The sequence below is a fragment of the Gymnodraco acuticeps genome, unplaced genomic scaffold, assembly GCF_902827175.1.
Source record: "Gymnodraco acuticeps unplaced genomic scaffold, fGymAcu1.1, whole genome shotgun sequence".
NCBI lineage: Eukaryota > Metazoa > Chordata > Actinopteri > Perciformes > Bathydraconidae > Gymnodraco > Gymnodraco acuticeps.
This window is the reverse complement of record NW_022990165.1, coordinates 205,571-218,926: the sequence shown is the minus strand read 5'-3', so window position 1 is coordinate 218,926 and position 13,356 is coordinate 205,571. Positions and strand designations below refer to the sequence as shown.

Here is a 13,356-nt window from a genome sequence, read left to right as displayed (position 1 = left end):
CTTGCAGTCTGAGTCGGGGAAACAACTGAGGTGCCGATGTTGATTGTTAGGTCAAGAGTGGGACAATCTTTTCCCGGGAGGAAGAGCAGCTCAGTCTTGTCAAGGTTGAGCTTGAGGTGGTGAGCAGACATCCACTGAGAGATGTCAGCTAGACAAGCAGAGATGCGTGCAACGACCTGGGTCTCTGAGCGGGGAAAGGACAGAATTAATTGGGTGTCATCAGCGTAGCAGTGGTAAGAGAAACCATGCGGGCTAATGACTGATCCGAGCGAGTTTGTGTACAGGGAGAAGAGGAGGGGACCAAGAACAGAGCCCTGAGGCACCCCCGTAGTTAATTGACAAGGGTCGGACTCAGACCCTCTCCAAGTCACCCTGTAGGGCAGGGGTGGCCAACCCGCGGCTCTCGAGCCGCATGCGGCTCTTTGCCTAGTTTCATGCGGCTCTTCAGTTCATATCGAATTTTATATGTGTGAATTTGGGGGAGAGACACTGACTCCTGACTAGTGTTGCACGGTGTACCGATACTTGAAAGGTACCGCGATACCCTGCCGTTAAAAACGTTACGATTCCTCCGTTTCATTAGTATCGGTACTTTAAGAATGACGGGGGAAAGTACTCCGGTGAGAAAGCGCCGTTTTAATAAGAGCCGTGTGTGTTCAACGCTCTGCTTCCACTCCCTGCACTGCAGCCGTGCCTGCAGTCCCGCCCCTCTCAAGCACGCTCTAAGTCCCTCCCCTCTCTCAAGCACGCTCTAAGTGCCTCCCCTCTCTCGTGCACGCGCTAGCTGCCAGAGCATGTGAGAAAACGAGAAGCATGGTTGCAAGTGGGAGTGCAACTGCCGCTGCGCCTCGGCTTGTTGACAAAAAAGACGCCAGAAGCAAAATGTGGAAGTATTTTAGCTATATCTCTGACAGTGAGGGCAAGCCTACGGACACCACGAGGCCTGTCTGTAAGACATTTATTAATTTTATTTAATACGAATTCTTGTCATTTATTTTATTTATTGTTCTCATTGTTTAAAATTTTGTGTTATGGTTCTGGTGTGAAATAAAGCACAATAATTACATTTAAGACTGTTTCCCTTTTTTTAAGAAAAGTATCGAAAAAGAATCGGAATCGCAATTCTTGACTTGGTATCGAAACCAAAATGTTGGTATCGTGACAACACTACTCCTGACAGTTAAACCTGATATTTAGTAGGTCTGTTAAGTATTGAATGCTGATAATTCTGACGTAATTTGGCCGGTCAAAGTTGTTTAGGCTCGGATAAAATCGCTCCGTTACTTTCGTCCCGTGTTATGTATGTTGATGACAGCGCGTATAATTTTGATGTGGCCCAAGAGCCAATCACAGTAATACCTGCGATGCAGTGAACCAATCACCTTTGAGGGGGGGGAAACCTATCGTTGATTAAACATTATCCAGTGTTTCCCCTACCATTGTTTTGGAGGGGCGCTGCGCCCCGCCAACGGAGCCCCGCCTCCCCCCCTGATATTCAAGGTGTTTTAAAAAATATATATATATCATTTTATTTTTAAATATATATATAGCACCAAATTGCAAATAATCTATAACTACTGTCACTTTTCACATTGAACATGTGCTCTTTTATTAAATAAACTAAACGCTTTCATTTTAAGTTGTGAGTTTAGTGTTTTTGACCCTAAGAAACACTGATGCATTAATCAATAACAATAATCCACAGCTCCTCTCTCTGCTCCAGAGGATTTAAAAAATATATATCCCAATGCCACAAAAACGCATCAGTGACGTGGTTGAAATCTTGTCTCCAGAAAACAAAAAACGGAAACAAGCGGTATCAGTGACTGTGTGTTTGATGTGGCTCTTTGCAGTAACATAGAAAAAATGTGGCTCTTAACCTCTGACTGGTTGGCCACCCCTGCTGTAGGGTCTTTCAGGTATGAGGTGAGGAGGGAAAGTGCAGAGCCTGAAACTCCAAGTTTTTGGAGAGTGCGAAGGAGGATCTGATGATTCACCGTGTCGAATGCAGCAGACAGGTCCAACAGGATGATGACAGAGGAGAGGGATGCAGTTTTGGCAGTGTGCAGTTCCTCCGTGACAGCAATGAGAGCAGTTTCTGTGGAGTGACCTGCCTTGAAACCAGACTGGTGCGGATCCAGAAGGTTTTCAAGCTGGAACAAACGTCTTACTTATTATTGAAGTGATGACGACAAAGGCAACCTGCCTTTCTCTTAGGAAGACCTGACCCCTGCTTCCTATACACAGTCCTGAACCAGGCCTGTTGTGCCACCAACACCACCAACAAGAACAAGATGTGTGAATGCCAAGTCAAATGTAGAGGTAGCTAGATTGTCTGTATAGCTACATTTATAACGTTCTTATTTCCTTCCAATGGCTGGTACTTCTTCTTTCCCAAAGGTAAGAGTCCCCAGTTGTCTTGGCACCCACTCCCCACTGTGGCATGCAGGGTTTCAGCCAAACAGAAGGGTCGCTGGAAGAACTGCTGCACTTTCCGTTCCACTATAAGATAAGATAAGGTAAGATAAGAACTACATTATTGATTCCAATTTGGGAAATGTTTGCGTTGCAGCAGCATAAAAAGACAAGGCAGAGAAATTAAAAGAGTAGAAATAAAGGGAGGTATGTCCATATGTTCCTTTTTGTCAGGACAAAAACATATACATACAACATATTCAAGTCGGAATGTTGTACTCATTTTTCTCCAAATTATATTCTATGTAGGATCCAGATAAAATATAAATGCAAATGCTTTTAAATAAGCAAATTACAAGCCCACACCTAACCAAATTCATTTTCAGAAAATACCTTTATATGCCAGCCATGCCCCTGATAAATATACAAATGCAAAATCAATCCATCAAACCATCCAAGTTATTCAACCCTATATTTTTAGAGAAGGCATGTGCAGTGCCTGTGTTTTACACAAGGTGGCACACTGACATCAGTGTAAGCCTGATGGCAGTGTGTTAATGGTGTTCAGCTTCTTGTACAGTTGTTTTAAAAGAGGAGAACAGGCCTCATCAGAGTGAACATGGGCAGGTCAAATGAACTGATCCCTGAAAGTGTAATTGTTAGTAGTTAGCAGGCTATTTTGCTGCAGTTTCACTGTATCTAATCCATACCTTTCATTCATATCACACTGATGAGACCTTATTTTTCCTTTTATGGTAACAGAGGGAATCCTAAAAGTGAGGCCAAAACATTACGTATTTTTCTCCCTGTGTTTTACAACTTAGAGGTGGCGCGTCATCGCTGAAATATGTATCAGAAACAGTGGGGCTGTTGTCTTTAGAAATATTTCACCAGTCTGACCAACACCTCTCCACAGGAGGGGCGTGGTTAGGAAGAGGCGGCTGCAATCCTATTGGTGGATGGTCGGCCGGGACGACAGGAGAGAAACTCCAGGAAAACGGACGGAGCTCGCGCACGATGTAACGGGAAAGGTTACATGTTTTAGTTAAGAGGAAACTTTGCATGGACATAAGGAATATTTCGGAATAACTTGTTATTTCTAACAGAAAAGCTGGGTCTATAAGGAAATATCCAGCATTTTATTCCTCTATTTGAAGCGACAGGGTATTTTTTAAATAGTTTTTGACCTTACTAAAACATGACTGAATTACAATTTGACGAATGAAAATGCGAATTGAGCACACAGCTGTCCACTGAGGAGAGGAGGGGCTCAGAGAAGCTCGCCAATGCATACCTCTTGTCGGCACTTCAAAGCAAGTTATTAAAACGTTTTTCTTTCGCGAGCTTCAATTCGAAAATAAGGTATCAACATGGCAGAGCACGAGAGCCTGGAGTTTGGAAAAGCAGATTTTGTGCTTTTGGACAACGTGTCTCTGGAAGAATTCATGACTAACTTAAAACTCAGGTAAGCAAACCGCACTGCGGTCATTAACCTTTGTAAATCCACACATGCCGAGGAAAATAGTTTGAACTAAAGAAAACACGTTCAGGTGAGGACAAACATAGCTTGTAGCGTAATTTTAGCCCAACATGTGTCTAGTTGTTACATTATAGCCGCTCAACAGGTGCAACTTGGCTCATTCAGAGTGTAGTATTCTCTTATATTGTTCGGCATAATATATATGACTGAACACATCCTGACAAACAAGCTAGCCTGCCATTTATGCTAATGTTGTTGTCACTGCACCTGTCACGATACTGCAGTCTTTTGCATTACAATCGTTGGAGTAATGCCACTGCATTCATTTGATGTCTTCTTTCGATCAAACCGGTAATATTCTTGCTGTGTGAGGCTCCACCCAAACAACAACAACACACACACACACACACACACACACACACACACACACACACACACACACACACACACACACACACACACACACACACACACACACACACACACGCACACACGCACACACACACACACACGCACACACACAGGTTTCCATCAGCTGTGTTGTCAGTGGCTCAGTGTCAGGTATGCATTGTGAATGAAGAGAGCTGTTGTGGGTTAACATGGACTGTGGCTTCACTTTCACCATCTCGGTTCCTCACCTCTGCCATCTGTAATGAAAGTGCAAAAATGATCCCTGATGGCAGTTTGAGAGAGCCTAGAATGGTTGTGTGGAAAGTCGTGGTACAGTAGATGTCCAAAAGAACATTATAAGTGTAGCTTTCCACAATAGGAAACACATTTGCAATGAGAGAACGTTTTGTCTTTCTGTTTGACAGCAAAGTAAAATGTGATTTAAAAGTAACTAGTTAATGTGTGATATTAACATCAATAAAAGAAAGGTATTGTACACATTTGGCAGAAGATATCCTGTCAAAAACACATTTACGGAGATGCGTAGAAAACTAACCTGAATCTTATTACATCTCTCTAATCTAGGAGCCAAAGATATTTTAGGAATTGAGCTGCTTTGCGGGAATTGAGTACTATTTTTCTCTGAGCTATGTGGTGAGTTTATAATTACATGGCTTCACCCCAAAATATTCTGGTATATAGATCATCACAAATTGGAATGGTTGATATATTTTTGATATGTTTTAGTTTGCTAAACTTGTCTCAAAAGCCTGGAAAAGGGCAGGATGGACTATTGACTAAATCATCTTTTTTATATTTTCAAGCTACTTTATCAGTATATCTATTAGATGAAATCAGACTTGATTCCTGGAGGGGAAATGAACATGTAACCACAGTACAAGAAAGAGTGATAAGACACAGATAAAGAGCTATAATAAATGACATTCAAGAGCTATGTACATGACAATACCAAGGCCTTAACAGGACTTGAACAGTGTGTGTGGAGCTTAGAAGTTGTGGTATGAATCTTATTGTGGACATGATGTTATTCTTTATTATATTTGTATTAGATCTGCTATAGCTTTTTGGTGCAGTGTATTGTGAGCCAATGCAGGCTGGGCATACTGTAGGTGAATGCATGACACACTTAGTTGATAACATGGATTTTGAAGCCAGTCCCAGTACAACATTCTCGACCCACTGCCAGCAGTGACTTGTAGAATAAATATTTATAGGATTTTAAGGATGCAGGTTTCTCTTTATTGGTTTGTATACTGAATGGTTTCCCTTCTATGGCCAATACAGTGAGCCACAAGGCTTACATCACTTTTCAAGAAGGATCTCCACACCAACATTTTTGTGATTCTCTTTCTGCCATCAGGGTGATAAATGTAGACGCTATCCATCACCTTGTTTCAAGCCAGTTCCTTCTGCACTGTGGTCATTGCAAGTCTTTTCTTGATACCCTTTAGTTGCAGCCCCGGTGTTTCTCCTGGCTCCAGATAGTTTCTGTCCTCTTTTCAAAAATGGTCATACTTTATTTGCATCAAGCTTGTTCGTCATAGTCCCTTTGCTAATGTTTGAGTGTTTAATTAATGCTTAGTAATGTAGAACATCTAGGTCAACAGCAAGGTCTGCCCGTAGGGACATTTGGAAGAGTATATTATGTCCTAAAATGCCAATACACAACAGAAAGGAGGGCTAAGTGTGAATTGGTTCTTGTTTTTGTAAGAACAGATAGTACTTTGTTGACAGTAGGGCTGCTTGTCTTACAGTACAATACATGACATATATTTTGTGTTTTGGATTGTTGATTAGAAAAAAATACATTTTATTAATAAAATAAATAGATAGCCCATTTTCAATCCATCAATATATAGAAAGTTATCAGAAGATTATTTGATAATACAAATGATATTAAGTTGTTCCCCTACACTTCTATGCACACATCTATTTAAATGCAGTGTTTCCCCATTAGCGGCGGCACAGCTAAAAATCATTAATTTAAACATTTTTTCAATTAAAATAATAATAAGTAATAAGTCCATTTTAGATTGTTTGTTATGTGGATTTGTGTTACTGTATGTTCAATAAAGGTGTATTTTGCTAAATCTTGAGACATTGCCACTGTATGTACTAGGCCTCAAGAGCCTTTCTTGTGCTGGCAGACGCGTAGAAACATATTGGCGGGGCGCACTTTGCACGCGCACACACTAAAGAATTCAACGCGCTCCACGCTCACATTTTGCTGGGTGCCTTAGCACCGCTGCTATGACTCCATCCTAGGGGGAACACTGAACTGTATCAATATGAAGCAGAACATGTCTAAGAGAAAAGAGTTCCAGGTGTGTCTATGTGTCATAGAGGATAAGGCAGTTCTGGTTAACAGTGTTTTTGAGAAAAAAGAGATGAGTTTCTGTGGTGGGCACGGGAGCTCTGGCAGCCAAGCAAGAAGACCTGAGACCTAGCAGACAGCATGAGGCCCCTTCTCCCATCTCTCTCCCATTTTCTGCATGTTTGTTTTTCTCTTCAGCTAGACAGCTCTGTGCGGACATGGCGTGTGCAGATGCAGTTGAGGGTGTGACCAGCCAGGAGTGCTTCCTGTTTGCTCCTTTGTGGGAGTGGGCCACTTGAAGGAGAGGTCCACAGAGCATGAGGCATCTAATGGTCTCCATTTGTCCTGGTGCAGTTATACAAAACAAGTGAGCTGGCTGGAGCACATCTGCACATCTCTCCTGGGTGTATTTTACGCTAAATGGGGGAACTGAGCCTTACAGTTAACTACCTGGCCTAATTAAAGAGACTTTTTACACACAAAAGTTCTGCTTAACAATATAAATGTATATGATTTGTTTACATTACCGAAGGAGTGGCAGACCGGGGTGGTGGTTCCCCTTTTTAAAAAGGGGGATCAGAGGGTGTGTGCCAATTACAGAGGCATCACACTACTCAGCCTCCCCGGGAAAGTTTACTCTAAGGTACTCGAAAGGAGGGTCAGGCCGATTGTCGAACCTCAGATTGAGGAGGAACAATGCGGATTCCGTCCTGGTCGTGGAACGACGGATCAGCTTTTTACTCTCGCAAGGATCCTGTAGGGGGCCTGGGAGTACGCTTATCCGGTCTACATGTGTTTTGTAGACTTGGAGAAGGCGTATGACCGAGTTCCCAGGGAGTTACTGTGGGAGGTGCTGCGGGAGTATGGGGTGAGGGGGTCTCTACTCAGGGCCATCCAATCTCTGTACTCCCAAAGCGAGAGCTGTGTCCGGGTCCTCGGCAGTAAGTCGGACCCATTTCCTGTTTGTAATATACATGGCTCGGATTTCGAGGCGTAGTCGTGGGGGAGGGGGTCTGCAGTTCGGTGGACTAAGGATTGCACCACTGCTTTTTGCAGATGATGTGGTTCTAATGGCTTCATCGGTCTGCGACCTTCAGCACTCACTGGATCGGTTCGCAACCGAGTGTGAAGCGGCTGGGATGAGGATCAGCACCTCCAAATCTGAGGCCATGGTTCTCAGCAGGAAACCGATGGACTGTCCACTCCAAGTAGGGAATGAGTCCTTACCCCAAGTGAAGGAGTTCAAGTATCTCGGGGTCTTGTTCTCGAGTGAGGGAACAATGGAGCGTGAGATGGGCCGGAGAATCGGAGCAGCGGGAGCGGTACTGCAGTCGCTTTACCGCACCGTTGTGACGAAAAGGGAGCTGAGCCAGAAGGCAAAGCTCTCTATCTACCGGGCCATTTTCGTTCCTACCCTCACCTATGGTCATGAAGGATGGGTCATGACCGAAAGAACGAGATCGTGGATACAAGTGGCCGAGATGGGTTTTCTCCGCAGGGTGGCTGGTGTCTCCCTTAGGGATAAGGTGAGAAGTTCGGTCATCAGGGAGGGACTCGGAGTTGAGCCGCTCCTCCTTCACGTCGAAAAGAGCCAGTTGAGGTGGTTCGGGCACCTAGTTAGGATGCCACCTGGGCACCTCCCTAGGGAGGTGTTCCAGGCACGTCCAGCTGGGAAGAGACCAAGGGGTAGACCTAGGACCAGGTGGAGGGATTATATCTCTTCACTGGCCTGGGAGCGCCTTGGGATCCCCCAGTCAGAGCTGGTTGATGTCGCCAGGTAAAAGAAAGTTTGGGGCTCTCTGCTGGAACTGCTACCCCCGCAACCCGACCACTGATACGCGGGAGAAGATGGATGGATGGATGGATGATTTGTTTAACAAGTATAATAGATAAATAATAAACCCTCATTGGATTTGGATATTGAAAAGCAGAACTTCCAAAGTAAAGTATTTTCATTTGATGTGGATCAAAGGCTGAGCTTTGGTTAGCAGCTATTCATCATGTAGTGACTCCCATTGCCTGAGTTTGATTAGCAACCGACTAAATGATATTGTTGTGCAGGGGATTTCTACTTGTGCCATTAAGTGCTTGCCACGTTGAGAATGTAATCAAGTTCCCAAATGGAGCATGGTTTGGAAAGGTTTGCTGGTTTCCCTAGTTAACATTGACTTTGTTTGACTTGAGGTTGAACTGTGTGGCCTGTTCCCTGCAATGTAGCCTCCCAATCTCTAAATAGAGCCCAGCCGATGCCCAGTCTCTTTATAAAGATGTCTGGTAGGATAAAAGTTCAAGCCACATTCCTGTAGGGTCTTGGGAATTTGCCTGAATTGACCAGTCGCAGATAATAATGTTTGGGCTGAAACGGTGCAGAACAGTCCATTGAACCAAAGAGTATTTATGGAGGGCAATAAGGTGATTCAAAATGACGGGAATGGTTTAGAGACTGAAGTCAATTATAGTATCAAAATTCATGTTTTAAAGGTGATTGCTCTCTTGGTTCTCTAAATTGATTTGTAATTGATTCCCAGGGGGATGCCACAAGCCAGACATGGCATCAGAGGAGTTTCGCTAAAAATAGTTCTTGCAGGATGGATGCAAAGAGGGCTTCAGCCACGATCTCCTAATACTAACGGCCCGTCCACACTACAACTTAAAAAAAAGCTTGGAGCTGGGCGTGTCTGAAGCTCGACCAACAACCAATCACATGAATCTCCCGCCCCTGACACACAAGCAGCGGTTTGATTGGCTAGAGCTTGTACTGGCATATGATTTGATTGGTTGACGCTTCCACCGAAAGCTTCAGAAGCTTCAAAAGTTGAACATTGCTCAACTTTTGCAGCCTGAAACGCCAGGAAAGCTCCGCTCTGCTTCCCACAATGCAGTTCGGCGAAAAGTGACGTCACCCCATTCAAAGTGAATGGGCAGACGCGTTGGAAACCGTTTTTGAAGCTGTCGAAGCTGTAGTGTGGATGAGCCGTAACAGCAGTGAGTGAAGGAAGCTCTCTGCTAACTGTATGTGTGATGGTACACCAAGCTTACAGTATGTGTGCCAGGCACAGTTTAAGGCACAGCTAAATGTCTCCATAAGGCAGCGTTGTTTTGACTGTCCCTTGGAATCCAGAATTCCTAATGAACGTCTAATATTCCTGAAAAAACTGACAAGCACTAGACAACATTTTGACATGTTAAAGTGAAGATGAATAAGAATTGGTAAACACATAAATGTTGAGGGTCTGAGCTTCACAGGTCTGGATGTTTGTTTCAGTCTTGTTGACATATATGATGGGAGGGGCTACTGTCCCATAGCAAAAGACAATAACATCCCAAATATGTGCACTATTTGAAAATTATTTTAGCACACAACAAAGTCTGAATTGCCCAGATGTAGTAAGCACCATTATAAAAAATATTCAACCAGAGGCTAAGAATTATTTGCTCAGGCACCCTCTTGTTTTTCCAGTGAGCTACAGATAGAGATTTCAAGATGAATATCTATAGAATATCATGTTTGAATAAGTGATAACATATTCTGAAAGCTCCTGTTTGTTTGACTGTATGAACTGCGCAGAGTGATTTGACCTTTGAACCCATCTATGGGGAGTTAAAGAGGACTTTGAACAGGAAGTCTCCAATAATATGGAGCAGACCAACGGAGCAGGAAAGCTGGCATTTCCCCTCGCCTTTGCTCCTCACATTTCATTGTTTCCTGCCACTGCTCTTCATACAGTAGGCGAGTTGGGAACCCTATGGGCAGACATGTTCTTCAGAGTTATATAACTCACAATTCAGGCCTTCAGATGTAAAGTTGTCACTCTATTTCTGGTGTTTCCTGGATTTGGCGATCAAATTACAGTCATTATTCTCATCTGCGGTTTTAGGGAACAATGGTTCTCCTGTTTTAACTGGTTAACTTGAAGAGGTGTGGTACAGAAACTCTTTTCCCTCTTTTTCCTGCAGTATAATCAGAGGGATCAAAGTACCCATGTGGCTCAGGTAGAGCTTGTCAGGCAGAGAAACCAAAGGTCAAGGGTCAGACTTTGTACTCTGAGATAGGGCTGCTCAATTATGGCAAAAATCATAATCTCGATTATTTGGGTCAATAATTTATATCACGATTATTAAAAACGATTATCCATTTACTTTGAAAACATCCATAACAAACAGTTAATTACCCTGAACTTTAAGTATAATTCAACTGAAAAACCAATAAAAAAAGAAAATATATATATAGGCTAATAAAAAAAATAAAATAGTTTTAATAAGATTACGTTGTTTTCGTCATCGTTGCAAGCCAACATCGTAATTGCGATTAAATTACAATGAATTGAGCAGCCCTACTCTGAGATATGGCTCAATCGATAAGTCATGTCTTTCTTTTCTGTTTAGTACATTTGGTACTAAACACTTTTATGTCATAGGATCCTTTTAAAGTTTTAGCATTTGCCATCAAAGCCTTTTTTGCCTAGGGTTCTCTCCTTAGTTTCATCTCACATACTGTATTTGTATCTATCTGTTCATTCCTCACCGATAAAACCATGGGGAGAAGTTCTGAAATACTCTTACCCTGCAGCAAAGATGGAAATGGGTGATACTGTGCAGCAAATGCCTCTAAGAATATTTAATCCCAACCCGCTTATTAAAGTTTTTTCCTCTTAGCGGTGGTCAGGACTGGAAGAGAAATATTTATAGATGATCACTAAGATAGACAGTGTTCACTCTAAGCTTCCTGCTCATTTGCCCAGTAGCTCTTTTTCTTGGATAGCAGAGTATAATATCAATTACAATCATAGGCTTAGGGACAGCATCTGGCCAATTGTGCAAGTAAAATATGCTTCTTTCATAACGTACTACTCGAAACTTCAAGAGAACTCTTTATGCTAGTGTTTCTTCAGTTCCTTAATCTGTCACTCCCAGGAGATTCTGTGCTTATCACAGAAAAAGAGTCTCCCCTGAACTGGCGGATTCATAGAAGGCTTTTTGAGAAATGCCTTGTGGGCGCGCTCCCCTGCAATCCACCAGTGAAAAGTCCAGTCTCGCCACAAGAATTTCCACACAACCGTCTGTAATCTGAAACACATTACCATCCTTACATAAACAGAGGTTGTGCTTGTGTAGCTTCAATACCCTCTAAAATAAGTCCGGCAGCTCCCATAGACGTCTCATTAGTGGACTGCCTGAGCTGGCAGGCAGTGTCAGGACCAAGCCGTTTAGCAGAAACTCCAGTTATTCTTCTTCTTTTGGTGCCTTTGTGTTTCTTGACTTTTTATTTTGGCTCATATTAATTTGAGCAGATTACTGAATTGTATTCCTGCTTCCCCATATTAGTTTAAGAGCACATACACAATGTGTTAATGGACCTTGTGATGAGACTGTACCTTTGCTAATTCAATATTTGTTTATTTAGGCTAAATTCTTATACATCTGATTTTGTTAAGACAACATAGATTGTTGCAAGTTTGCCATATTTTATTAAAGGCTTAGTGCCCTGATAATACACATCAACATCTGCGTACAGGTGTTGTGTAGTATCACTGCATTTGTGCAATAATCCTATGTAAGTCTTTTTATGGTTCCAGAAATATCAGTTAACTGTGGTTTGGGATGAAGTTGAAGTTTTGAAATCAAAATAAATCTGATGGTGTGGCGTTATGGAACTGAGTTCACCGGAACACTGCTGCAGACTAGGGGCTCCAGGCCCAAAGTGGATTCATCTTCACCCATGCTGTTGTTACTGTGTCCATAGAACATTTAGTACTGTTAGGTGACACATGTAAAGCTGTCTCATGATTTAACAAGAAACCGCATTCTTTGTTTGCGACATTACCCCAGACACAACTTCCCAGGAGCATTGTTCTCCTGCACACACACGCACACACACACACACACACACACACACACACACACACACACACACACACACACACACACACACACACACACACACACACACACACACACACACACACACACACACACACACACACACACACACACACACACACACACACACACGCGCACACGCACAATATGTTCATGTGGCACTCATATCTCCTAGCAATGAGTGTTTCGTTTTTAGTCCGCCTGCATGAAATCATGTGTGGGAATACCTCATGACGCATGGGACTCAGAAGGCTGACAAGTGTGCGAGAGCAAAGGGATGTTTTCTTTGTGTATCCTGGGCTGTGATGTCACTGCTTGCTCCAGTGTTGCATTGTGCTCTTGTCCACCTGTTGGAACTGTGCCCTGAGCCGCGGTGGGGGTGGAGCAGCTTACTCACTTTCACAGCCAGCGCCTTACATCACTACGCACACGCACACACACTGGGCTATATCATTCACTGACACCATCAGGAGCACCATTGTTCCCTTTTAACCATCTTCAGGCATGGGCAAAAGTAACTAAGTGCAATTACAATTTGTAGGTACTTCTACTTTACTTACCTTATTTCAATTTCATGCTTCTTTATACTTCTACTCTACCACATTTCTGAGATAAATGTTGTACTTTCCACTCCATTACGTTTACCTGACAGCTAAAGTTAGCTTATTTTGTTATTATTTGTACTTAAAAAAATTATAATCTTATACAATCCTTCACAAAACCCCTTACAAATAAAGTGTTTTCTTTCAGTTTGATAAATTGTTAGCGGTTCCAGCGTAGGGTGGTCTTAATATAAATATATATATATATATATATATATTTTATATATTCCTCCTTCAGGTGTTCAAATCAAAGT

At 42.7% G+C, this 13,356-nt stretch overlaps 1 protein-coding gene across 1 annotated transcript in view; it reads left to right on the top strand.

The window, feature by feature from the left end:
- Nucleotides 1-3,367: 3,367 nt before the first annotated feature.
- Nucleotides 3,368-13,356, top strand: part of myo1d (myosin 1D) — a 120,853-nt gene continuing 110,864 nt past the window's right edge. Inside the window, exon 1 of the mRNA XM_034217540.1 lies at nucleotides 3,368-3,880. Coding sequence (XP_034073431.1) covers nucleotides 3,786-3,880 — 95 coding nt within the window. The 5' untranslated portion in view covers nucleotides 3,368-3,785. The remainder of the gene's footprint in view (nucleotides 3,881-13,356) is intronic.